Here is a 26,441-nt window from a genome sequence, read left to right as displayed (position 1 = left end):
TAGACCAAACGGTGAGGCCTTAACTGTAGGATCGAATCACAACAACTAAGCCAACTAGAGGGGGGGTGAATGGTTGGTATACCCAAAAACTGAAAACTTTTAGCGGAAATAAAAGTTACCATCGAATTCGATGAAGATCGGTCTGACCGAGATTGATCTGCCGGTCTGACCGCACCTGTGCCGTCGGTCTGACCGGTGTAGATCGATCGGTCCGACTGCTGAAGTTGCCTGCCTGCGCCTGTCGCCGCCGCCGGTCTGACCACCGGTGCGCCACCGGTTAGACCGCTGAAACCCGGTGAAACACAAATCGAAGAACTCTTAAAGTGGATAACGACTTTATTGATTCTCTCTGTGTTTACAAAGTACACCAACAGCACTTCTTACAAAAATTTCGACTAAACTCGAAACCCTAACTCAACTCTCAACTCAATTGCTCTCAAAAGCGATACCGGGAAGCCTCACACTCCCCCTCTATTTATACCCGAGGTAGGCAGCCTAAAGCCACGAACCAAATTCATACTAGAAGTCCTAAACACCTTAGGAAACCCTCTAGTACAAGACACAAATTTTACATAACCAATCATACCAAATTTGGACTCCTTCCAAATTCGACTCCGCATCCCATACGCATACAATACCTCCATCATATGCCATATGGAATCTTCACCAACCACGTGCATCAACTCTAGCCTAAGTATCCCGCATGATCTCTGACCAACACGGATGTCGTCTTATCCCCAAGTCGACTCCCGGTCCATCACCGCAAATACTCTCCCGAGGCATCGAGTCACCTACACATAGAACAAACAAAGAAACCATATTCCGAGATCAAGCTATCTCCAACTTGACTCATGAGTAGCAAACAACAGTATTACATACGTATAGTATCCATCTAGAAGTCAAAACAATGAAACAATCACGGATATCCAAACAAACAACCCAAAACCGAAACCGACACAGAGTCGGCCGATCAGACCGCGGGCTGGCCGGTCTGACCGCACGCATACCGCCGGTCTGACCGGCAACCCTTGCCTGGTCTAATCGGTCCATAAAATAATAGCACCTGTAATTCACCTGTAAATCCAATTATCTCCAAAACCACTTCGTAAATAAATTCCAAATATCAAAACCAATAATCTCCAATGCCAATTGTTCATCACAAAATAACAATCAAAAACACCTTTGATTTTACATTAACAACAATTCTTCTTTTCTATTTTAGGGCTGTGTGCTTGGATCTTATGGTAGCTCTTTAAGCCTCCGAGGTGCCACACTTAATTGCTGCAGTTTCTGAACTGTTGTCTTCAGTCCATCTAACTGATTTTATCATATACAATTGGTTAGTTGCTTATCTGTCCCAAACTTATCCGGTATCCTACTTCTTACTCCCTCCATTTCTTTTGACACCGTTAACTTTTTAAGCATACGTTTGACCGTTCGTCTTATTAAAAACTTTTGTGAAATATATAAAACTATATGTATACATATAAGTATATTTACCAATGAATCAAATGATAGAAAAAGAATTAATAATTACTTAATTTTTTTTTGAATAAGATGAACGATCAAATATATTTTAAAATTTTAAAAAATCAACGGCGTATAATATTTAGAAACGGAGAATTACAAACTTATAGAGCATACACACTTCATTATCACAAGCACACAACAGGCGTTTGTGGGTATCTTGACTACCTGTACACATTGCAGACTGTTTTTTTATGTCATCTGCAGGGCTATCTGAACTGAACCCCAACCGAACCGTTATTTAAGAAAAAGTTCATAACAAAGACATCCAATTCACTTAACTAGCAAAAAAAATGGAAATAGAAACCAGGAAAGAACCATTTCGAAAATCCAAATGCAAACAAGACAATTGACCATTTTGAAATGATGAAACAGGTCCATACGAATTAGAGTACAAATAGAGCCAGGGGAAGCCCAGCTTTTATGAAATAGTGGGATAGAGTCTACAGATAATGTGAAATAGAATGGTGTCCCAGAAACACACAACATGATAGCATGTGGCTTCAGAAGTCTTGCATACTTCTTATTTGAGGCTTCCCATGATGAACAACTAAGTGCAATCAAATGGGAGGCAATTTGAAGGCTAACTGATAGTAGTAGCCAAGCGAAGCAGTAGTAGAATTCTAACAGTAGAACATGACATTCTTGACGCTGTCCTTGAGTGCAGGAAGGGGCCTGACGGCTCCACCACCTGCAGCACGAGTGCTGCGCGATGTAGACGAACCTCCTCCACGACCACTCGCCATTGAACCACTGTCCGAGCTATCTGGCTCCATGTAGAAACGGGCTCTGAACGCCGCCAGATGAGCATAGTATGCTGGTGGAACTGCAACAGCAAAATTGGTTGTTAATTCAGCCACCACAAATCTCTTACTCCCAACATATTTATTTATTAATTAATTATGCATGGAAAAGATTTCGCAGCAACTGTCACTTACCAATAGATACGGATCGTGTGCACCTCGCATAACTGCACAACAAGTGATTGCAAGTTAAGAGAGAGAGAGACTGTTCCTCGTTCAAGCCCCTGAGAACAACTGATCATGGGGTAAAGAAAAACTTACGTGTAACAGAGGTTGTTGGTGAGGGTCTGCAACGCATCAGCTGTGAAGTTGTTTTCATCCCACAGGACGTGGTAATGAGCGGGACGGCTTGTGCCCTACGGAGAGATGGGAGTTCATCATTTCAATTCTCAACTTGTGTATATTATGATGATAGATGGTAGAATGTCTCTCATTGTTGTTTACCTTGATTCCAGCATGGCTGCACAAGAAGAAGTCAAACTCCGTAGGATGGCAAATCTTGGAGTCAACAACAGTACCTGCAATGCAAATGAAGAATCAACGACAACTCCATAAACAGCGACACTAGCAAACCCGAAGCTATAGCCAACCTGCATAATAACGACAGAAGAACAATACTCACCAGGCAATATGTTCCCACTCCTGTCGACTGAATTCTGATCATTGTGGTTGTGTGCAAATAATCTCGTGTGGTGGCGCTTCTGAACCACAATGAAAGTCACCTGCGGTTGGTAATTTGCTTCGAGTGATGCACAAGCCTGAGAGGGAGCAAGACACAAAGATTAAGAGAAGTCATAAAGTCTGAAAAATAGGGGAAAGTTTTACCTTTCGGATTGCATCAAGCTCATGCAATAGAACCTGGTAAAATTGCCCTTCACTAACACCATCCCTGTGAAAAGGCAAAACTTCAGCTTTATACTTAAGTGTACTGATGCGGCTTTTCTAATCAAACTCAACCCTAAACTCCATGATAAAAATCAACCAGAAAACAAACATGGCCTTCAGCTCAAGTTTTCTGCATAGGGAAATTAACTTGTTTTGATTTCATGGCTCCAGTGAGCCTCAAATAATAAAATGTCAAGAATCATATTGGCTCAGTCAAGCATCAAAGACTGCTGAGATTCAACAACCTACTACCGCCAAGGATTTCCAGTAGTCAGCCTGAAACCGCTAAGTATTTGAAGAATCAGCTTGGCTCAGACAAGCTTGAGTGGTAATTTATGCAAGAACATACCTATAGAATATTATCCGTTGAGGCTTTTGACCAGTTGATCTTTTGAAGGATATAAGAAGTTCCCTGAAAATGTGGACATCACCAATTAATACTTTGTGCTAAAAAGAAATAGGACACAGAGAGGAGAGATGTTGAGTGTGGCATGGGCATATACCTGACCATTCCACCGCAGATGGGCCCTCTATGAGGATCATGCGTGATGTTATACAGATCATCTATTAACTCTTGTCTGTGAGATTGAGCAGAAACTAAACCAGCATACTTTGTCACTTCAGGCCAATCTTGGGAGGCCACAACCTGCAGGGCAACATACATTTGTTCGCAGATTTTGACAAGAATGGTCACTAAATATAAAGCATTAGCTTGTTCAACTTACAGCAGCAATGGATGGGCTGCTATCTTCGCCAGGGTGAGGATGGGTGACATCAGCACCGAATATAATAGTAGGCCTGTCAGTTACCAACGGAATGCGTCTCGACACTGCATCAACCAGTACAGTGTTCCTTCCCCCAACCTATAAGATAAAATTTATGTTACACAAAACCTGAAGGAATCCATACAAAGATGAGTAGAGATATCACTAGACCACCAACCTTCACATTTATCTTCAGAGCAAGATTTGCTAGGATTTGTTTGTTCATTTTAAACACTTGCTTTGTGCAACAGCACTGGGAAACCAATCCAAGGTCAATTTCGCATATACGCTTCAAATCACCTGATACCAACAGAGTCAGCATTTGACTTGAATTTTGAGCACAATAGGACATAAATCAATACAAGTTAACCATTCAGAGTTGCAAATTTATATACCATAAAGAGAACCATTGTTATCAGGAAGCAGTCCGATAAGTAAATCGAGCTCCTTGTGCTGTGGCCCAAGTATGTTCATTGCATCATGGAACCTGGCTTTCAGAGCTCGTTCCACTTGATCAGGACGTGCATACATAGATGGAAGAACAGGCTCCAAAGCAAAGTCCTACAATTGCTTGTAAAACAGTTACTACTGTACACAAGTAAATGTCTAAATGATGTAAAATTGAATGCACTATATAGATGCTTCTGTATGTCAATGGGCAAATGCATCTGGAAGCATTAAGGGATACTTGCCATTCCTGAGGCCTGGCACATGCGGGCCAGTTCACGACAAAATCCACTAGCAACATTCTCTTGCACATTTCGAGCAAAATTGACACATATCCAGCTCCTGACTCTACCACCATTTACCATTTTCTGGATAGCGAGAAATGAAAATGATAAGGTTTGAGATAAAACAGGAACACCTATTTGATTAACCAAACTTAAGAAACAAAATATAATAGCTAGGACTAGAGTAAGCACAATCAACATTGCCATATGAGTGTCATAAAGTATGTGCAATGCAGACAAAGTTCAAAAGCTGTAAAAAAAAATGAACATAATGATTTGTAAAAACTAGCCACTACTTATGCATTAAGTATTATCACTACCTTGTTCATCATATTCCACTGACCAACTCTAGGCAAGCAATCCTTCTCTCTGCCAGTCTCATTATACTTGAGCTGCATGAACAAATAGGAGGATTGCGAGGTTAAAAATGTTAAAAGGAGTTTGAAGCGATGTTAATCATCCAATTTTTTTATGTGCCTTCTCATTTGACCATTGAAGCTATGCTTCATCCATCCAGAAAAGGGTGACAACATGATAAAAATGAACTTGAAAAACCATTGTTTCTACATGAATTGGTTTCCACCTACCCGAGGGGCAGGTAAAATCCGTGCCTCAACCGAGGCCAGACGCTCGCTGATCTTAATGCCAAACTCCTTTGCATAAGGATCTTCATGGTAGGAGTTGTGATTCACCATCTGCATACACACAAAAGAAAATGTTTTTTTATGTAAGCATGTGAACTTACACGTACAATGGTAGAGCGTCATAATTCTATGCAAGGTGTGACATACCTGAATTATGTCACGCTCCCTATCGTGTGGGCGCTGACATGTCTCCTCTAAAAGAGCCCTTATCTGATTCTGGTTCAGTCTCTTGGAGTACCTCTGTCCTTCCACTATTTTGCAGACCTGAATAAGCATAAAAGTTAAGTATGCACCCCCCCCCCCTTCCAAAAAAAAAATAGAATTGAAAATTTTGGCAGGACAAGTTAAACAAGGAAACAGAACAATATCATAGAGCTTTGCTAGCTAACCTCCATTGGTAGGTAATTTGGACGCTGCTGATTGCCAACTTGCAGACAAGGAAGATAGGTATGCTGGATCGCAAATCCATATGTCTCTTGAAAATATTGTACAACAGATTTCACTGTGCCTCCTTGATCAACAGGAAAACTGTGGCAAAATGAACATTAATTTCAGGAAGACAATAATAGTGGCATAGGATTGCCATCTACTAGTGACTTAAAAGGCAAATAGCATTTGTTATGAACAAAAAGAGAGAGAGATCAATACGTCAGTTCCCGAGTTGCCTGAGATGTTAAACCAGATATCCGATACTTCCGGCGCATGTTGCCACGGTGAGTAACTTCTACCTTCACTCCTCTTAAGGCCTTCTTGATCTAGGGTGTTGCATAATAACATAAAATTCGTTATTTAATTAGTTGACAAAAATGATATACAAATAAGCTAGACATATGATTCAAAAACATAAGACAAAACAAAGCCGTTGAAACTAAAGATTAATCATTGGGAACAGATGCAATAATTATCTGTATATCTTCTGTATTACAACAAATATACTGAGTTCATTTGAGGAATAGCTCTTCCAATGAAATAAAAGGTAAAGATGAGTAAAACAGGATCACCAGCATACCTTGACACGCTCAGCATCTGATAAGGGCCTCGAGCGGATGTCAGTATTTAAAAGCTGTATGACAAAATCTATGACTGGTAACGGCTCAAAGAAAGCAGTTGCCGACATATCTGAAAAGGCAGGAAAAGAAAAGAAGATATAAATTGAGGGCAAAATGTTCAAAAAGTAAGAGTACTAATATACAAAGGCATCTCTGTTTAAAGTTCAAGATTGATATTTATGAGTTAACATGTAAATTTTATGTACATGAGATCCTTCATGACATGATCATAAGCCTGGGGAAAAAAATCAAAGCTAAGTTTTTCAAATTCAGAAATGTGCAGCAAACATGGCATTGGTGATAGGATAAAAAAAATTGGACAGACCAGTTGGCCTCAGCCTGATGTTTTAAGGCAAAGGATTTATGAAAACCAGGCTACTTTATTGCTGGTTCCATGAGTCTTCAATGTTTTTTTTTTTTGACTGGGGTCTTCAATGTATTATTACATACAAACATAAATGCACATATGCACAAGATCATACCCATATTCATGATTCATGAGAAAGATCATGCGACAGAAACAGAGAGAGTTTTACCAATATTCAGTGACAAGCCCATTTGAGTAGGACGAATGCTCTGATAAAACCCACGCCAGGTTTCTAGTCCCTCACCGAGGGATCGTCTCCTCCCCAGGTCAGGAGAGAAGAAGGATCGACCAAAGGGTGCATATCTGTAAGAAAAATGGGATTGGAAGGATGACTCAATAGTTTGGATTGATTCTCCTATTATCTGAATATACATTCTACGTAATGTTTCAAAGAAATCTACCTTGCTGTTGGCAACTCTCGCAAGACAATATCAAGAACTTGCAAGGCCTCCTGGGGAGCCTCTGCCTGCCTTCCAGCTAGAAATTGCTCAAGACGGTGAAGATCAGCTCTTGCAGCAAACTTAATCACCACGTTATATGTTTTCTGACGCCTAGATCATAGAAAGAAGAGTCAGAATATACAAGATGATTTGCCCTGGTACTAGAATATCATGGTGATCAAAAAAGGAATAGGGGCACACCTCTCCGAACCAGAACCATCATCTTCCTCAAGCAAAGAGATGCAAAATTCTTTTGAAGTAAACGGCAATGGACCGGCCGTGTAAAGGCTCTTCCTACCATCATAGGCTGGAAGACGTCCTCCCAAGTATGACATCTTGTGCAGTCTCACCAACTCTTCCAACACAGCACGGCTCCGAATTCGTGATGTAAGCTCCGGGGTGATTGAAACCTGTCAAAGATGAACCACAAGGTGGCAAATAAAAACTGAGAGATTGAAAAACATGTAGGAGGAGCAAGGAGGAATGTGGCATGGAAAAACAAACGCACGTCATACTGATGAAGATCCTTGTCTGGCAGTTGAGCAAAGAAGTGATTCGCCTTCACTAAACATCTGGTTCCAATACTCCCACTTCCAGGGCGGTGAGGAAATTTAAATGATTTGGTGGACACAGGAACATGTTGGACAATCTCTTCCTGGCTCTCACTTAATTGGTACTGCACAGACAAGTCCTGAAGCTGCTCTGTGACCTCAAGAGCAAGAGACCGTGGTGATGATGCCTCCGGAGAGGCTGCTTCTGGTGAGGAGACATTGGCAGGAGGCTCATGTGGAGCATCCATTGCTTGGCGCAGCTCGGGAGCTATGGCAGACGGACCATAATAGTGCTGTGGTCTCACACTGCTGTTGTAGGGCTGTTGATGGCCCAAATGCTCAGCAGCAGCAGTAGCAGGACGCCATTGCTGCACCACCATTGCGCCGCGAGGTTGAGGAGCAGCACCATGGTAGTAGCCTGCTCCTCCACGGCCACCATGTCCTTGTGGGTGGTATTGCTGTGCCTGTGGGTAGTAGCTGCCACGGCCACGGCCACCTCCTCCTCCTCCTCCTCTCCCACCACCACGAGGCTCACAGTCCTCACCAAACCCAGGCAGTCTTGGTCTCCTTGATCCCATTCAGTCGACCAACTCAATCAACTGCCACAAAGGAGAGTTAAGTCGACTTCTTACCATAATCCAGACAACTTCATATTCACAAAATCTATACAGCTGCAGTCCAGACATTATACAGGTTGTTGGTAAATTACAAAGGCAAGCTAACGAGGTCAATATCAAATACTACTTGTTTATTACTCCAGTGTTTAGGTTCAACACGGTGTTGTTTGTAAGAATATATACCATCTATCTAGACTTAGCTCGGATAGCATCGGAGAATATATATGCTTCGGACGCACGGAGCATGAACTAATTAATCAGGAATAGAAACAATTTACAGAGGAACTAACAGGATGGTAAAGGTAAACAAATTAAAACAGGAGTTGAAGAAGTGGAGAACACGACAGTAGGCTCACCATAAAGCACACACCCACCAAATGGCTTAAAACCAGAGAGAGAAAGAAGCAAACCTAACAAACTGATCGAGCTTTTTTTAAGATCAAACAAGAGAGTTCTGCATATTGAACTAGCCAAATTAAACACTCAAGTACATTCAGTTTTACCAATGGCTCAAACATGTGAAGAGATCGAAGAACACTGTTATGTTGGGAAAATAGAGTATATAAGAAAAGTAAGAACCAGATAAGGCAGGGCTTTTAAACGCCGAAGATCACGTCTTTCATAGAAAAAACAATAAAAATGTGGAACATTTCCGCATATCAATGCGTTTTACCACTAGGGTATTAGCAGGGATAGAACAAGGGAGCGTATCCTATGCACACAGGCACTCGCGTGTACACACCGTGTACACCAACTAAAAATTATCACAAAAAATTCTAGGAAAATTCATACATGTACTTATAATAGTATTACATCTACGTGCAAAGTCGCATCTTCAAATTCATTCTACATAGAGAATAACAAAAAAGATAAAATTCTGACAAAATTGCAACCTTAAAACTGTCAGATTTTTTGTTTTTTTTTGTTACGGCTAAAATATAATGAATTTGATGTTAAGATTTTAACCCTAGGTGTAATATAATTGAAAGTATGTGTATGATTTTTTCTAGATTTTTTGGTGACATTTTTTAGTTGGTGTGCACGTGTCTACACGTTGAAAGACTACCCCGGGCCACGTAGACTATTCCCTTCCGCGGACATTCTTTTTTAGTCTAGAAGGAAAGTAGCAAAGCCGAACGCAAATACACATGCAAATTGCGTCGTACACGTGAGGGCCTGTGTGCATAGGATATGTTTATGTTGCCATAGAACAAAGGATAACGGAAGAACAGGAACATCCTGAAAACTGAACACTGCGCATAGAAGGGAAAGGCCCAACCTTTTCCCAACAAAACAACTCACAAACCGGGATATTTTTAGGTAGTCTCACAGACGTCGATTAAAAAGAAAAATCGCAGCATGTAAGTAAAGAAAGATAGAATCAACTCAAAAGAAGAAAGCAAAGAAAGAAGAAAATAAACAGAAAGAGGCGCATTTCATATGCAAGTCGGTGTTGCAAATCAACTCGAACACATTACATTGTTGGACGATAAGCAAACAGAAAGGGAGAAGCGAAGGAATCAGTAATCAAAGCACAAGAAACTCGAGATATTTTTCTTGTTTGAAAGTAAGGGAAGTCGAGAAAGAAGTTGCAGGATAGCGGGAAACCAACTGAAGGAAAGAAATGAAGAAAGAGAAAACAGATCGAAGCATCTTGGATGGTAGGAGGGAGGAGCTAAGAACTGGCGATCACCTTGGGCAGACGGAGAGATTCAGCTCACATCCAGACGAACCTCGCTGGGCGGAAGATGAAGAAGAGTGGGAGGGTGATGTACTAGTACTAGTAGAAGGAGATGAGGGAAAACGCCAAGAAGAAGAAGAAGAAGAAGAAGAGAGGAGAGAGCTTTACGCTCCCACTACCAGTAATGCAGTGCTCCTGTTTCTACTTTCTGCCCTGCTTACCTCTGCTTCTACCACTATCTAATATACTACCACTCCTACTTAACAAGATTATTTGCAGTAGTAATTTCATTTCTGGTTGGTTGCCTGCTTGCTGAGATATTTTATGTTAATATATGCATACAGTATTGACATAAAATATCTGCATAGGGCGAGTTTAGATTCGGGGTGTAAAGTTTTATCGTGTCACGTCGGGTATTATATAGGGTGTCGTATGAGGTGTTCAGACACTAATATAAAAACTAATTATAGAATCCATTAGTAAACCGCGAGACAAATTTATTAAACCTAATTAATCCGTTATTACAACATGTTTACTATAGCAACACATTGTCAAATCATAGAGCAATTAGACTTAAAAGATTCGTCTTGCAAATTAGTCACAAACTGTGCAGTTAGTTATTTTTTAATATGTATTTAATACTTCATCGAGGTGTTCAAACGTTCAATGTGATAGGGTGTAAAATTTTATGGTGGGATATAAACACACATAGATGTTTAGACTGACAATATTATGCTTTGTAACCCAATCAGAGTCAGCATGCTTAGGCACTAATAAAAAATTAAATTACAAATTCCGCATGTATACTGCGAAACGAATTTATTAAGTCTAATTAATCCGTCATTAGCAAATGTTTACTGTAGCACCACATTATCAAATCATTAAGTAATTAGGCTTAAAAGATTTGTTTTCTAATTTATACGCAATCTATGTAATTAGCTTTTTATCTATATTTAATACTTTATACATGTATCAAACATAGGATGGTAACTAAACTGGACCTTGGTTGTGTGTCCATGGCCATGCTGCCTGGGATACAACTATAACTACTCCCAGCCATTTCATTTCAGGCAAAGCTTTTGATTTTAGTGGTCTGTACGGTAATACTTCTAGTACAAGAGAAAAGAGGATAGGTTTGCTTAACCCCGAAGGCCGAGTGAGGACTCAGGACACAGCAGGCAGGCAGCAGGTCAATTATTAAAGCCAACAACAACACAGCAGTGCGGTTTACAACAGTGCGAGTAGTCCACAGTGGAGTACTACGCTCTATATAGTGAGCAGTGGGCCCTTTCGAGTAGGACCCACACAAGATCTCTTTTCTTCAATACTTCAACACAAGTAGAAGTATACTCGTAGTAGTAGTAATTTTTTAAGGGCATGTTTAAGATCTGTAATTTTTTTCACCCTATCACATCGAAAATTTAAACACCTACATAAAGTATTAAATATAGGATAAAAAATAACTAATTGTAATTGATTTGTGAGACGAATCTTTTAAACCTAATTGCTACATGATTTGACAATGTTGCGCTACAGTAAATATTTTCTAATGATGGATTAATTGGGCTTAATAAATTTTCTTGCAGTTTACAGGCGGAATCTATAATTTATTTTGTTATTAGGGGGTGTTTGGATCCAGGGACTAAACTTTAGTCCCTATCACATAGGATGTTTGACACTAATTTGAAGTATTAAACATAGACTACTTACAAAACTAATTGAATAAATGAGAGCTAATATGTGAGACAATTTTTTAAGCCTAATTAATCCATAGGCTAATCATGGATTAATTAGGTTCAATAGATTCGTCTCGCGAATTAGTCCAGGGTTATAGAATGGGTTTTGTTATTAGTCTACGTTTAATACTTCTAATTAGTGTCTAACATCTGATATGATAGGGACTAAATATTTTTAGCCCCATCCAAACAGCCCCTTAAACTACGTTAAATACTTCAAATACGTGTCCGTATATCCGATGTGACACGACAAAAACTTTTAAGCTCTGAATCTAAACACAGCTTGAGTGATCGAGTGCTCAGGTTTCTACTGCCTCACAATTAATGATGGATGTGATGATCATCTTCATTAGTATTATGCGCCAGTATCACAATTAACTCATCCGGATTCAGGAGGAGGGGAACGATCATTTTGATAAGCGGGGCTTTGGCTTTGGCTTTGGCTTTGCAAGTGATAAGTGAGCCAAACAATTGCAGTAAGCAATGGCATCCATCCATCAGCTTGGCATTGGCACTTTGGCAGTGGCAGTGGCAGTGGCAGGAAACACATGCATGTTAGGAGGATCGTCCTTTGTTTTGCTTTTGTACGATAGGAGGATCTTTTCGGTTTCAAGGCATCCATGGCATTTAAACCCCACGACGATTCTCAGTACTATTCCTTTTCAACTTTAGTGTACAACTTTTTTTTTTCTTCTCCTCTGACCAATCGACCCTCCTTCCTTCCTTCCCTCCTTCCCTCCCAACTCGCTATTAATAATAGAACAAGTTTGTTATTGCAGAACAAGAAAGCTATCGATACATACATGATTAATAGAGTACAGCATTTGCATTACGTAGGGTAGGATTGGATTGTACTACCAGATAAATGTCCTGCTAATTGTGCTCATACTGCTATTAATTAGAGTACCGGATCGATCACTCCTTTCAAGCGAGGAGTGATCAGCATAGGCATAGCAGCATGGATTCCAGTAAAGTTTGCTTTGCTCACTGATCATGAATTGGCTTGGGCGGCTATAAAGTTAGCTAGGCGGCGTCATCAGTGCACTCATACGAACAATATGAGTATAGAAAATGCTAGAATGATTTATACTGTAAATCGGAGGGAGTAGTATATACACTTCTGCACCATGTTTTAGTATTTAGTACTACTAGTATATACTCCAAGAAATTGTATCAGTACACGTACGTTACTACTTTATCTTGCATGACGTCAGGATCGAGATCAAAACTACGCGCTCGGCGCCGTGCGGCAAATCAAACTTGAAAGCTTGTTGGATGGATCATTGCACATTTTAGTAAGTTAGTTGGAGCAGCTTTTGTTTTCACTTTAAAGTATATATATATACATATATATATATATATATATATATATATATATATATATGTATATATATATATGACTCAGTATTTTGTCAACTAAAGCGTACTGCATCAAAACGTTGTCTAGTTGGTGCTTGGATGAATGGATCTTCATGTTTCAGACATGTCATTTGTTACTCATGCATTATCTTAATCCATCTAAACCTTTATCTTAAGCAAACCAACCAAGCACCGGTACTTCATGGTATGGCAAAGCTGGCAGCATACTAGTTCTGTCCAAATTTTTATTTCTAACTTAATTTTAGAGTTGTTTTTTTTTCTCATCATACTCTACTTTCCAGCATTAGCTTTTAATGTAGGTTGGAGAAAGACCGAGGGATTTGTTATGCCCACAAACTTGAAACAAAATTAGGAAAAAAAATCCACTTTAACTCTCTTAAATATAGGCCAGATCTTACCCTACTAAAATCAGATATAATGACTCTTTTAACTATTAAAAGTAATAAAAATGACTTCTAAAATAATATTAAGGGGATATTGGTTAACATTGCCGTCAGTCCAATCATCATAGGAATTGAAAAACAGAGAGGGGGCATATGCCATCCCACCTCTCTCTCTCTGCTTTCTTCCCTATCCCCTCCTCTCTATGGATGCAAGCGGGTTTGTCCACGAATCCGCTTATAGGCAAAATTAGTGGGTAACCCACGGGTTTGACTCACTAGGGTTACAAGCGGGCTTATCAGCAAATCTGCTTATAGGCAAAATTAGTGGGTAACTCGCGGGTTTGACTCACTGGTTACCTATTAACTTAACCTATAAATGAGTTCATAGATTGACCCACTTGCATCTCTAGATGTGATAAACCGGATCACGACACAAAAATCCATTAGTTATCATCTATTTAACCTATAAGTAAATTCGTGGATCGGCCCCGCTTGCATCCCTCCTCTCTTCCCCAATATTTCCTCAACATCGTAGCAGTGCAATGCACATACCAGCGACGGAAGCAGCAGCATAGAATGCTCTCGTGGCCTGATAGGCGATAGTGGAGGCAATCCAAACTGCTGCCTCCAAGCATCATTCACTCATTCCTCATCACACGAGAGTCATCGTCCTGGTCAGTAGCGCTCGATCTCCATGCCCTGCTCCACGGATCCTCCTCCTAGCCGCAAGCATCCTTCTTCACCTTCGATGGCGTCCTTCGTTCCTCTTCCTTGCAACTGTCGGACTGTCCTTCGAATCGGTATATTTAGCGTCGCTACCTTTCCGGAGGCGTCATTCTTTTTTAGTGTCTCTGCTTTGTAGCGTCGTTGTACTTGTAGGCTCAGCGATGATCGGTTCGGTACTTGACTCCTTTCTCAGTAGTATGTGTTTGTGTGGTTGGTGGTCTGTCAAGCTTTTCGGATTGTGCACTATAGTGCATGTTTCTCGACAACCAACTATCAATAAAAACATACTTGTAACTTTTTTCTTCTATCTTAATATCATTTGGATGACCTTTCTTCGGTCATCCGAAAACAAACCACAACAGCATACGTCAATGAGAAACATGGCCCTTTTCTAGTTTTCAACTGCCCCAGCAGCTAGATCCTCATATGTCCGGTTCCCTTTTTTACTCATAGGGACTGTATTTTTCTCCCGCTATATTTAATGGATAGGCATAGTCTCGTGTTGTTTTCCTTTAAAAATTTTTTGGCATTGATCTGATGTGGGGATAATCATCGATTTTTGGGGCACGTTTGTGGCTTTGTGCATAGATCGTGAAACACAGCTGCCCATGGGCCTACTTGGGCTGCATTTGAAACCATATCCATGCAATTCTTCTTCTGACTTTGGTGACTCGTTCGCTATGAACTGCGGAGCCAAGTCCGTATCTTATTTGTTTACACTTTACTAGAAAAGGTATCTATGCGTCACAAAACATTAAATAACTCTAAAAATACATTTTGTTTCATAATCTATGCTCGTGCGTTGAAACGAGAAAAACTAAAGTACATCAGACATTAAATAACTTTAAAAGGATTTTTTAAGGAAAAAATACGAATTACCCCCCGAACCATCGTGGTCGACCGAGTTACCCCCTAAACCATAAAACCGAACATTCTTCACCCCCAACTATGCAAACCGGATAATTACCCCCCCCCCCACCGCCTCAATCCGCGATGGTTTAATCTTATGTGGCAGTCCAGTCAGCAAATCTTTTAATAAAAAAATCGGTGGGCCCCACCTGTCAGTTCCCCACCCCTCTCTACCTCTCTCTCTCTTCTCCCTCCCTCACCGGATCACCGGCACGGGCTACGGTGGCACCGAGGATGGCAGCGGTAAAGGCGGAGGTTGCTCGGGCGCTAGCGGCGCGGAAGGGCAGGCGGCGGACGGCTGACGACGGCGCGCGGAGGTGGGCACACCTGGCTGGGCGGGCGGCGGACGGCGGCGCGTGGGGGTGGGTGTGCCTGGCTGGGAGAGGCGAGCGCGGCGGGCGGCTAAAAGGTTGCGTGGGCACGGCGTTGAGGCGGGAGGCGCGAGGGGGCGGGCGGTGGACGACGGCGCTGACTGGTTCCTCCTCTCGTCTCGTGCCGCCGCCCGCCGCCCGCTCCTCCGGGTCGCCTCCGCCGCGATCCTTGCCCTGCTCACCATCGCGGCCGTGTTCCTCCCCACGGGCCACGCGTGCCGACCGCCGGCCCTCCCCCGTGCGCCGCTACCCGTCTTTGCCTCCGCCTTTGCTGCCGGCCACACGAGCGACCTCCGTCTCAACCACCGGCGCACGAGCGACCTTCGCCTCCGCCGCCAACCGCCCGCCCACCCCCACGACGCTGCCCACCTCCCCGCCCCTGCGCGCTGCCCTGTGTGAGATAGAGAAGACAAAGGAGAGAGAGAAAGAGGGGAAGAGGTGTATGACTTATGGGTCCCACATTTTTTTAATAAATAAAATGCTGACTGGATTGCCACGCGTACGTCACGTAGGATAAAACCGCTCTGGATTGGGTCGAGGGGGGTAATTCGTCCGTTTTTGAAAGTTCAGGGTGAGCAATGTCTAGTTTTCGGGTTAAGAGGGTAATTCGGTCGACTGCGATAGTTTAGGGGGCAATTCTACCCCAACCCCCCCCCCCCCTCTATAATCTATGCGGAAGACTGTGGTAAAAACTTATACACATTAATTATATACATGACAGGCGCAATATTTGTTACATAGATTAAATAGAAGATACTTTGTGTTGTTTTTAAACACTACATACGGATACGGTGTATATGAGTTTGATAACTTTCCTCCGTTTGATTTAGATTATAAAGTAGATCATCTACTGGATTATAGAGATAAGTTAAACATTTCAAAAATTCGATGAACAATATGAGAAAAACAGAGCCTCTTATGCATTAGTACAAGATCATATTAACCGCTTCCTGATTAGACCATTATATCGTTTACTTCAATCCTACATCAAATCTTATCCACGCTACTGTATAAACCCAAGTACATATCTCCTCTGTAAAAAAAAAATATAAACAAAGAAAAGAGGTGCTGCTAGCCGTGCTGAGGAGATAGAACTAGAGAAGAGCTGCAGGGTCGGACGAAATGCGCGAAGTAGAGGTTTTCTTAGCGACAGACGAAATAATATATGAATACATAATCATTTTTAATTTTTATAATATATATACTCCCTCCTTTTTTAATAGACACTGTTGACTTTTGAGCACATGTTTGATCATTCGTCTTATTAAAAAAATATGCAAATGTATAAAATATAAATCATACTTAAAGTACTTCGAGTGATAAAACAATTCACAACAAAATGAATTATAATTACGTAATTTTTTTTGAATAAGACAAATGATCAAACGAGCGACAAAAAGTCAACGGCGTTATCTATTAAAAAAACGGAGATAGAATATAGGTAAGGTAAATTTATTATTAAAGCATTCTTGCTTGGTAGTATTTTTATAGTTGGTATATGGAGTAAAAAGAAGGAAACAATAATATTGCCATGCTAGATTAATGAAACAGATTGTACATAAAGGCAAGACAAGAGAAGACACAGCTCACCTGTGCTATGTAGCCGTAGAAGTGCAGATGCAGTCGGAGGAGGATATTCGCTCTGTGTCTTTCTCCTCTCATCTCAAGTGGTTCGGTTTCCTTTTTGACCGAGCCATCCATTTGCTGAATAAATGAATGGTGACGGCTGATGCCACTTCCCTCTCCTGTCTGCAACTCATCTGTCACAGTTTCAGCGAAAGCGAGTAAAATGCAAGGAGCAAGATATAAACAAGAGTAGACATTTTTTACAGTATATACAAGATTCATAACCGCATTTTCCCCATATCTATATATACAGTCGTCGATAAATTCTACAGGTACGTTCAAATAGAACGAGAAGAAGGAGCAGAACAGTATATATACGCGTACGGTAGGAAGAGGGTATGCACGTCAAAAGAAGATTGAACAAGAGGAATGCATTGCAGGCAGAGTGCAGTGCAGTCTCCATCGCATGTATATTCAGATGCAATGTATTCCGGCGGCTTGCTAAGGCTAGTCCACGCTAGTATATATGATGAACTGAACTTGTTCTATTGACGTGCACTGCAACAGTGCAAGTACTCTAATAAGCTTTAGCTACCACTGCTACTACTAGTCAGCAAATCAAAGAGTCTTCCAAAAAAAAAAAAGGGTCAGCAAATCAAAGGGAAACACAAACGCCAAGTCCTACACGTCTTGAGTTGCTGCACGCTGTTTTTCCTCGCCTTCTTTGCTCCACCACACAATGCTGCTACTGCTAGTCCTGTTTCTGGTGCACCCAGCCACCCCTGCCCACACCTATAGAAAACCATGCATGTCTTACATGATCATGATAACTTTAAACGATGTATTTTTTATAAAAAAAATTCTATCTACAAAAATTTTTTATAGGAAAGTTGCTTTGAAAAATCATATTAATCTATTTTTAAAATTTAAAATAGTTAATACTCAATTAATCATGCGCTAATGGCTCACTTCGTTTTGTGTATCTTTCTAATCTTCTCAATCCCCTTCTCCCCAAACTCAGTCTTACATGATTGAGAGAGAACAGTGACATTATGCAAAACACTAGTCTTGCTCAGTAGTAGGCTCATACTGGCAGGTGGCACCGTTCCATATCCTGCAAAATTATACTCACTCCGTTTTTTTAATAGATGACGCCATTGACTTTTTCTCGCATGTTTGACCATTCGTCTTATTCAAAAATTTTATGCAAATGTATAAGATATAAATCACACTTAAAGTACTATGAGTGATAAAAAAACTCATAAGAAAATAAATTATAATTACGTAAATTTTTTGAATAAGACGAATGGTCAAACATGTGAGAAAAAATCAACGGCATCATCTATTAAAAAACGGAGGTAGTATATATACTACTTATGTCACAAAATAACTTCAATTTTATACATAATTCTCTGGAGTATTTCAGAAAATACCCTAAAAAACAAACTACGTACTCCCTCCGTCCTATAAAAACCAACCTAATACTGAATGTGACACATCCTAATATTATGAATTTGGACATACCTCTGTCCAGATTCATTACACTAGAATATATCACATCCAGTAATAGATTCGTTTTTTTTTCGGAACGGAAGGAGTATGAGTTATGACCAGTAAGCAGCACTGACTCTCTCAACGATAAACTCAACAGCATGTAACTGAAGGGATCAGTACTTGAGATGAAAAAGAAACAAGGACAGAGTAGTAAAATCAGGCTACCATCCATTTAGGGCATGTTTGGAGCAGAGTATAAAACATGTGAATAACACAGGAAACAAAACTTAGGAATTTGTTTGTATTGAAAAACACAGCAAATTAATGTGTATGAACAAAAGTAATAACAAAACACCTGAATCATTTTTCTCGTATCATGTCCCTTGTGATCTTTATTACTTCTACTTCGATTCCACTGGTATAAACAGATTTTCGTTTTTGACATTGGTATGGTATTCAGATAGAATACAGCTTCAATAATTAATTTATATTGTACTAATATGTTTGTAAAGAACTTGGTCCAAAAAAAATGTGTTTGTAAAAACATAACGAACATATAATACTTTTCAAGGTAAATCTATGCATATGTATTGTATGCATCTAACATTAATATTTTAGTATAAATAAAAATGTGATGTATGTATTATTATAAAACCTGCAATTTGAAAAAAAAGAGAGAGAGAGAGATACCCAAAACAAAAAAAGAAAACTAGTGAAAAATGCTACAACTAAAAGAAGACTTTTCCTTAGGCCACTATAGAAGGTTTTCTATCACCTGTCCTCCTTGGTCCAACTATGTCGAGAATCGATGAAGAGCGGGCCCAGCGTCACCAAACGGGTGTATGGTGTGTATTTTTCTCCTCCAAAGTTGCAATCTTGCCTCTGTGTGTGGTACTGTAGCGGTGCTCTTTCTTTGGTGGGTGCCACGTAGGAGAAACCCAGCAGGAGTCATTTCCAAGTGTCACCAGTGAGAGGGCAGGAGGGCATGTGAGTTGGCGATAACCCTATCCTCCTCCTGTCCTGGCCCTTGTCTTCTCCACGTCTCTCCCTCCCTCCCTCTCTAGAGCCTACAGCCATAGCTCATCATCCACCCTCTCTTCCTTCCTTCCTTCCTTCCTTCCACACAGACCAGACCAGGCATCCCGACACTACACGCAGACTCTCGACTTTGTCACTAGCATGATGCCTCTCTTCATTGCTTGATGATCGATGCTGAGCTGCAACCAAGCACCAGCATATCCTTTCCTTCATTCCTTCCTGGTGCTGGTAGAAGAAGAACAAGCTAGCTAGAGTGATAAGAGGTAATTGTTTCCTCCAACTCATTCCAACCTTGCCTTTTGCCTGCCAAACTCCTCATCCTCTGCCACTGCATACCATACGTGTGCGCGCCTGAATGCCTGCCTGCCTGATACTGATACATACACACAGCACACACGCCCCGCTATTGTAAGTGCGGCCACCACTAGCTGTGTTTCTGCTCTCTGTGTTTATCACCAAATTAAAGCAACGACACTCGCTTGGTCTGTTTCTTTTTAAAATATTATTTCTCCTCCTCACCTCACACATACCTGCATATTATTTGCAGCTAGCTACCTTGCAGATCGATCTCCGGCCAGCGATTGATCCCATCCAGTATAATAATGGCGGCCATCACGCTCCTACGTTCAGCGTCTCTTCCGGGCCTCTCCGACGCCCTCGCCCGGGACGCCCAACATGTCTGCTCCTCCTTCCTGCCCAACAACAACAACAACAAGGAGAAGAAGAGGAGGTGGATCCTCTGCTCGCTCAAGTACGCCTGCCTTGGCGTCGACCCTGCCCCGGGCGAGATTGCCCGGACCTCGCCGGTGTACTCCAGCCTCACCGTCACCCCTGCTGGAGAGGCCGTCATCTCCTCGGAGCAGAAGGTGTACGACGTCGTCCTCAAGCAGGCAGCATTGCTCAAACGCCACCTGCGCCCACAACCACACACCATTCCCATCATTCCCAAGGACCTGGACCTGCCAAGAAACGGCCTCAAGCAGGCCTATCATCGCTGCGGAGAGATCTGCGAGGAGTATGCCAAGACCTTTTACCTTGGTATGTAGTATGTCTATCTTCTTAATTCTCACCCCTGCCTTGCAGCGTGCCATCCATTTTTTCTTGCCATGCATCATATCATGGAATTCATGCTGCTTTCTCATGGCAGGAACTATGCTCATGACGGAGGACCGACGGCGCGCCATATGGGCCATCTATGGTACTTCAACAATCACCATGTCTTGCCCCACTGTTCCATTGCTTCCCTAACTATGTATCAGTAAATATTAAAAGCGGAGGTAATTTAATTTTTTAATTCAAATCATCAGATATCCCCTCACGTTTAATATGAGTTGAAGGTCACTATATAGTACTCCCTCCGTTTCAAAATGTTTGACACCATTGACTTTTTAACACATATTTGACCGTTCGTCTTATTCAAAAAAATTTGTGAAATATGTAAAATTATATGTGTACATGAAAGTATATTTAACAATGAATCAAATGATATGACAAGAATAAATAATTACTTAAATTTTTTGAATAAGACGAATGGTCAAACACGTACTAAAAAGTCAACGGTGTCAAGTATTTTGAAACGGAGGGAGTATTGAATAGTAACCTACTGTTTGAGTTGAAGGTTGCTGTACTACTTACTATTTAACAGCGACTAGCAAGACACAAATTGGTCAAGTTTTGATGTAATGGTCAGAATTAGGTTATTGATGGGAGTTATAACAGACAGAAACTTTGTCGTCAGACTTCACTTGCATGCGATGCATCTGTAGATACAAAGTCAATGAAGAATAAAGTACTTACTAGTGCATTTCTTTTAAAACCACTATCTATGCAAGCATCACAATTGGACTTGTGGTAGGCTAAATGGCTCCAACTGTTTCAAGACATGTGAAAAAGGTTGAGAGAACATGTTCCCTGAGATGCCAAATGAATATGAATCCGTACTACTAACAATTTTAAACTTTTAAATGAGCTAGTTCAGGCATGAATTTTGAAATCTGATGTATACCTTTTTTTTTTGCAGTGTGGTGTAGGAGGACAGATGAGCTTGTAGATGGACCAAATGCCTCGCACATCACACCGTCAGCCCTGGACCGGTGGGAGAAGAGGCTTGATGATCTCTTCACCGGACGCCCCTACGACATGCTTGATGCTGCACTTTCTGATACCATCTCCAAGTTTCCTATAGATATTCAGGTAACTAGCTGGTATATGCATATAGCGAAAATCCAAATGATGTAATACTGCTAGACTATATTGGTTGCTAATCCCTATGGATTCCCTGCACATCGCAATTCTAGTGCAAGATGAATAGACCTACTAAGTTGACGACCAAATAGTTGATCGGTCAACAATATCATATGACTTGTCAGCCATTAGTCTCTGATGCCACTGTTAACTTTTCACACAATTTATTGGGCTTAGTCCAGGACTCCATGTGGCCACAATGCACAGTATTAGTCTAGGAAAAAGATCAATCCAAGGACAGATATGGTAGGACTTTTCAGAACAGACAACTGATAGAGCACAGCCCATCATGTAGAATACTAAGGGGAAGGCCATAATTCCTATGCAATTCTATGGAGTTGTTAACCTGAATTAAGCAGGTTCTATACAGAATAAAATAACTTGCTCATTATCTAGGATGACAAAAAAGGAAGGAAAAGTTCCACTGAGAATTTTACTGAACACATGAAAACCCACAATTGGAAACTTATCATCTGTCCTTTGAGTTTTTACAGACCACATGGTGTATAATAATATGACTAATCAAATGCAATGCACGTATGCCAGCCTTTCAGGGACATGATAGAAGGGATGCGGTCAGACCTCAGAAAGACTAGATACAAGAACTTCGACGAGCTCTACATGTACTGCTACTATGTTGCTGGAACTGTGGGGCTAATGAGTGTTCCTGTGATGGGTATTGCACCCGAGTCGAAGGCAACAACTGAAAGTGTGTACAGTGCTGCTTTGGCTCTCGGCATTGCAAACCAGCTCACGAATATACTCCGTGACGTTGGAGAGGAGTAAGTGTCAATACAGTGGTTTTCGCTAATGGTCATAAGCTGTAGAACAGAATGTCGGCATATATATAGTTCACTGATCCTAATACTTCATTTTATTTTCACAGCGCGAGAAGAGGGAGGATATATTTACCACAAGATGAACTTGCAGAAGCAGGGCTCTCTGATGAGGACATCTTCAATGGCGTTGTGACTAACAAATGGAGAAGCTTCATGAAGAGACAGATCAAGAGAGCTAGGATGTTTTTTGAGGAGGCAGAGAGAGGGGTGACCGAGCTCAGCCAGGCAAGCCGGTGGCCGGTAAGAAGAGTCACTTGATTCTCAAGGAAACATAAAGCAGATTATTATTGTCGGTGCTTCTATGCCATGGTGTCAAAAGGAAAATAAAATATCATTGCATTGCCCCGTTGCAGGTCTGGGCGTCTCTGTTGTTATACCGGCAAATCCTTGACGAGATAGAAGCAAACGATTACAACAACTTCACAAAGAGGGCGTACGTTGGGAAGGCGAAGAAATTGCTAGCGCTTCCAGTTGCATATGGTAGATCATTGCTGATGCCCTACTCACTGAGAAATAGCCAGAAGTAGGAGGCGGGAAGAGGAGATAAAGGGAAGATGATGAGCAGGTTAGGCTTAGATAGGAAAAATCAGACAGCATCTGCCTTCCGATTAATGTTGAGGAAATTATATTATTGTGTGTATCATACATAGCATGTATAGGGAAAATGCTGCAGGCAGGCAGGCAGGCAGGCTAGGTGATGGTTGAATATTTCCTTCACATCATGTATGTATATCCTTCCTTGATGCTACAGCACATATGTATGTATGACTCTGAAGAAAGAGCAACCTGTATAGTAGCTAACCGGCTATGGCCTATGTATGGGCCGCAGAGGTGAGCAAACAAAAATCATCATCCATGGATTGATTGATTGATTGATTGATACAGTACTACTAAAGCAAGCATACATACATTATCCAGGGAAAATGCAGAATGAGTAACAAACTTGAGAGAGAGAGAGAGAGAGAGAGAGAGAGAGCAGAGCAAGTACTCCATGAGCGAACAAGTCAGTTGGTCGGTTGACGAAGGAGATTGCAGGAGGACCTCACCTCACCATGTGGAGTCCGTGGGGCGGCGCACGCTGTGGCCTGGACATCACTGACCGGCAGGGGATTATTGGGGTTGGGGCCATTCCTTCACACGACCGGAAGAGGAGGGCCAGCCGCCGCCGGCGGCGGCGGCGGTGGCAGGAATGGAGTCTGGAGGGTGCGGAGAGTTCATGGCTGTTGAAGTTGGGCTTTTTTTAGTTTGGGCCCAATATAAGCTGTAGCATGAATTCCCGCGCTTTATGGGTTTGGGCGGGATACCCTTCTCCGTGTCTTCATTTGCCAAAAAGCTAGCACTAGTATTATAGCTAAGGTGGTGTTCTTTTGGTGGTGTTTGAGTTCCTATTTGGATCAGGGATTAAAGTTTTAGTACATGTCATATCGGATGTTTAGATATTAATTATAACTATTAAACGTAGACTATTGATAAAACCCATTCCATAACCCTGGACTAATTCGCAAGATGAATCTATTGAGCCTAATTAATCCATGATTAGCCCATGTATTGCTACAGTAAATGTAGTCTAATTATGGATTAATTAGGCTTAAAAAATTTGTCTCGCAAATTAGCTCTCATTTATGCAATTAGTTTTGTATTTAGTCTATGTTTAATACTCTGGATTAGCGTCCAAACATCCAATGTGACAGGGACTTAAAGTTTAGTCCCTAGATCCAAACACCACTTGAATCTTCTGAAGATAAAAATTAAGTGTTTCACATAAAACAATGTGGTAATAACATGTGATTAATTGAGTTTTACTCCCTCCGTCCCAAAAAAAGGCAACCTCGTATTGGATGTGACATTTCCTAGTACAACGAATCTGGAAAGGAAATGCCACCTCCAATACTAGGTTGTCTTTTTTTGGGATGGAGGGAGTAATTATTACAAACTTGAAAAATGGATTAATCTGATATTTTAGAACAACTTTCATATAAAAATTTTTACACGAAACGCATCGTTTAGCAGTTTGAAATGCGTGTCACGAAAATCCAAAACTTTATCCACTGCTTGTAGTGGAAACGAACATGACCTTTCTCCTAAAGATGAAGATTAAGTTTTTTTACGCAAAAATGACTAGTTTTACCTATGAACCTGGACACATGTGTGTTCAGGTTCCTAGCTAGGAATTCTTTTTTTAGAGAAAGTAGTAATACTTAATTAATCATATGAAAAAGTACGAATTACCCCCTGAAGTATCAGATGAGTACGAGTTGCCCCCCTAAAATAGAAAACCAGTCATTTTTCACCCTTAACTATCGATACCGGATGAACCCACCCCCCCAGCAGATTTGTAAGCGTTTTTGGTCTGCGTGGCAACCTAGTCAGCAAGTTTTTTATTAAAAAAAAGGATATGGCCCACCTGTCAGATATCTCTTCTCTCTATCTCTTTCCCTCTCACCCCCCTCTCTCTCCCGTCAGATGCCGGCGGTTGCGGCTCACGCGCCGGCAGCAGTGGGCGCCTCCTCCGCTCACCGCCGTCCCCTCCTCCGCGGTCGTCAATTTCCCCTCCTCACGAATGCATCGATTTTGCCGGTTGGTGCGGTCATCGAAGCGCACGCCGAACGCAAGGAGGAGGTCGGTGTTGTCGACGGCGTAGTTGGCGTACACAGTGCCATGCATCCCGAGCATCCACAGGGAGAGGGGGCCGTCGCTGGGGAAGTTTCCGATGCCCATGAGGGTGGTCGTCAATGAACGTGCAGAGATGTAGCCTAGAGGGGGGTGAATAGGCTTTCCTGAAATTTTCTCAACAATCGCAGCGGTTAAATTGACAGGGCCCGGAACCTCCTGGTGATGAACACCGGAACTTCCGAGCAGGATGAGTAGCCTGGAACTTCCGGAGTTCTTGAGCCAGGAACTTCCGGGCAACAGAGAAAAACGAAATTAGGGGAAGTAAAACAGGTCCTAGCTAGAGACGATCAGGCACAGAGTTGCACAAGATGTAAATCTCAAGATACCAGCAGATTCAAACACAGATCATGCACAAGAGAGACAAAGGCGATTTTTTTCCCGAAGTTCGGATCACACGGATCCTACTCTCCGTTGAGGTGCTCAAAGAGCCGGGTCTCGATTAACCCCTTGCCTCACTTATGCAAAGATCTCAGAAGAAGTCCACAGCCTTCAACTCAACACTTCTAGGTCGTTTTCTAGAATTGAGTGACCACCAAGATCCAACTCACAATTCCTTCTAGAAAAGACCACAAGTGCAAGTTGCTCTACCTAGGACAACCTCTGAAAACTCAGCACAAGAATCTTTTCTCACTTACCTCGTTTCCTTGCGGAGGTGAGGAAAACCTTCACAAACTTTCCTGAGACATCCACAAGATCTTTGGAAGCTCACGGACGACACCTAACCGTCTAGGAGAAGATCTCCAAGAGTAATAAGCCCAAGTGACAGCCCACAAGATATCCAAAGTGCTCAATCAAACCTAATCTTCAAGCCATCTCCAAAACACTCCTACACTCTAATCTAATCTCTCAATCTCACAAGATAGGCTCTAGATTTGAGTGGAGGATGCAAAGGAAGCTTGGGAGTGGCTAGAAAACCCTAGAACATGAAAGAACTGAAGTGGAATGGCCAAAGGGTGACTTGGGGATGAAATCCATATATATAACGGCTAGGTGACATCATCTAGCCGTTACTCACAAGTTTGA

General features: G+C 41.6%; 2 protein-coding genes across 4 annotated transcripts; one reads left to right on the top strand and one right to left on the bottom strand.

Moving 5' to 3' along the window:
- Window positions 1–1,862: 1,862 nt before the first annotated feature.
- LOC127776440 (protein argonaute 1D) lies at window positions 1,863–10,288 on the bottom strand. 2 transcript variants are annotated; one of them, XM_052302802.1, is made up of 23 exons: window positions 10,072–10,288; window positions 7,719–8,432; window positions 7,412–7,620; window positions 7,172–7,321; window positions 6,940–7,073; window positions 6,364–6,473; window positions 6,003–6,109; window positions 5,744–5,882; window positions 5,502–5,618; window positions 5,298–5,405; window positions 5,031–5,102; window positions 4,672–4,794; window positions 4,375–4,540; window positions 4,158–4,279; window positions 3,941–4,078; window positions 3,719–3,861; window positions 3,565–3,627; window positions 3,156–3,219; window positions 2,953–3,088; window positions 2,775–2,848; window positions 2,592–2,686; window positions 2,466–2,497; window positions 1,863–2,353 (listed from the first exon to the last, which is right to left on the bottom strand). In XM_052302802.1, the coding sequence occupies exons 2-23, from the start codon at window positions 8,337–8,339 to the stop codon at window positions 2,151–2,153; spliced, it is 3,126 nt and encodes a 1,041-aa protein (XP_052158762.1). In that variant the 5' UTR covers window positions 8,340–8,432; window positions 10,072–10,288; the 3' UTR covers window positions 1,863–2,150. The 2 variants fall into 2 exon arrangements, with proteins under 2 accessions (XP_052158762.1, XP_052158761.1); XM_052302801.1 differs by having other exon boundaries at window positions 7,719–8,360.
- Window positions 10,289–19,662: 9,374 nt separating this feature from the next.
- On the top strand, window positions 19,663–23,629 carry LOC127776755 (phytoene synthase 1, chloroplastic). 2 transcript variants are annotated; one of them, XM_052303288.1, is made up of 7 exons: window positions 19,663–19,925; window positions 20,210–20,700; window positions 20,810–20,860; window positions 21,683–21,855; window positions 22,453–22,688; window positions 22,793–22,985; window positions 23,099–23,629. In XM_052303288.1, the coding sequence occupies exons 2-7, from the start codon at window positions 20,265–20,267 to the stop codon at window positions 23,270–23,272; spliced, it is 1,263 nt and encodes a 420-aa protein (XP_052159248.1). In that variant the 5' UTR covers window positions 19,663–19,925; window positions 20,210–20,264; the 3' UTR covers window positions 23,273–23,629. The 2 variants fall into 2 exon arrangements, with proteins under 2 accessions (XP_052159248.1, XP_052159249.1); XM_052303289.1 differs by having other exon boundaries at window positions 19,924–20,070.
- The last annotated feature ends 2,812 nt before the right edge of the window (window positions 23,630–26,441 follow it).

This window comes from Oryza glaberrima, chromosome 6, assembly GCF_000147395.1.
Source record: "Oryza glaberrima chromosome 6, OglaRS2, whole genome shotgun sequence".
Lineage (NCBI taxonomy): Eukaryota > Viridiplantae > Streptophyta > Magnoliopsida > Poales > Poaceae > Oryza > Oryza glaberrima.
Note: the sequence above shows the minus strand (reverse complement) of the source record. Positions and strands in the feature narration are given on the sequence as shown.

Excerpts from the sequence above, each read along its gene's own strand:
- LOC127776440 (XM_052302802.1), bottom strand. The coding sequence starts at position 8,339 with ATGGGATCAAGGAGACCAAGACTGCCTGGGTTTGGTGAGGACTGTGAG. Across the intron at positions 6,110-6,363 it reads CAGATGCTGAGCGTGTCAAG|ATCAAGAAGGCCTTAAGAGG; the intron begins GTATGCTGGTGA and ends GCAACACCCTAG. Across the intron at positions 3,628-3,718 it reads ATCTGCGGTGGAATGGTCAG|GGAACTTCTTATATCCTTCA; the intron begins GTATATGCCCAT and ends CCACATTTTCAG.
- LOC127776755 (XM_052303288.1), top strand. The coding sequence starts at position 20,265 with ATGGCGGCCATCACGCTCCTACGTTCAGCGTCTCTTCCGGGCCTCTCC. Across the intron at positions 21,856-22,452 it reads AGTTTCCTATAGATATTCAG|CCTTTCAGGGACATGATAGA; the intron begins GTAACTAGCTGG and ends CACGTATGCCAG. Across the intron at positions 22,986-23,098 it reads GCCAGGCAAGCCGGTGGCCG|GTCTGGGCGTCTCTGTTGTT; the intron begins GTAAGAAGAGTC and ends GCCCCGTTGCAG.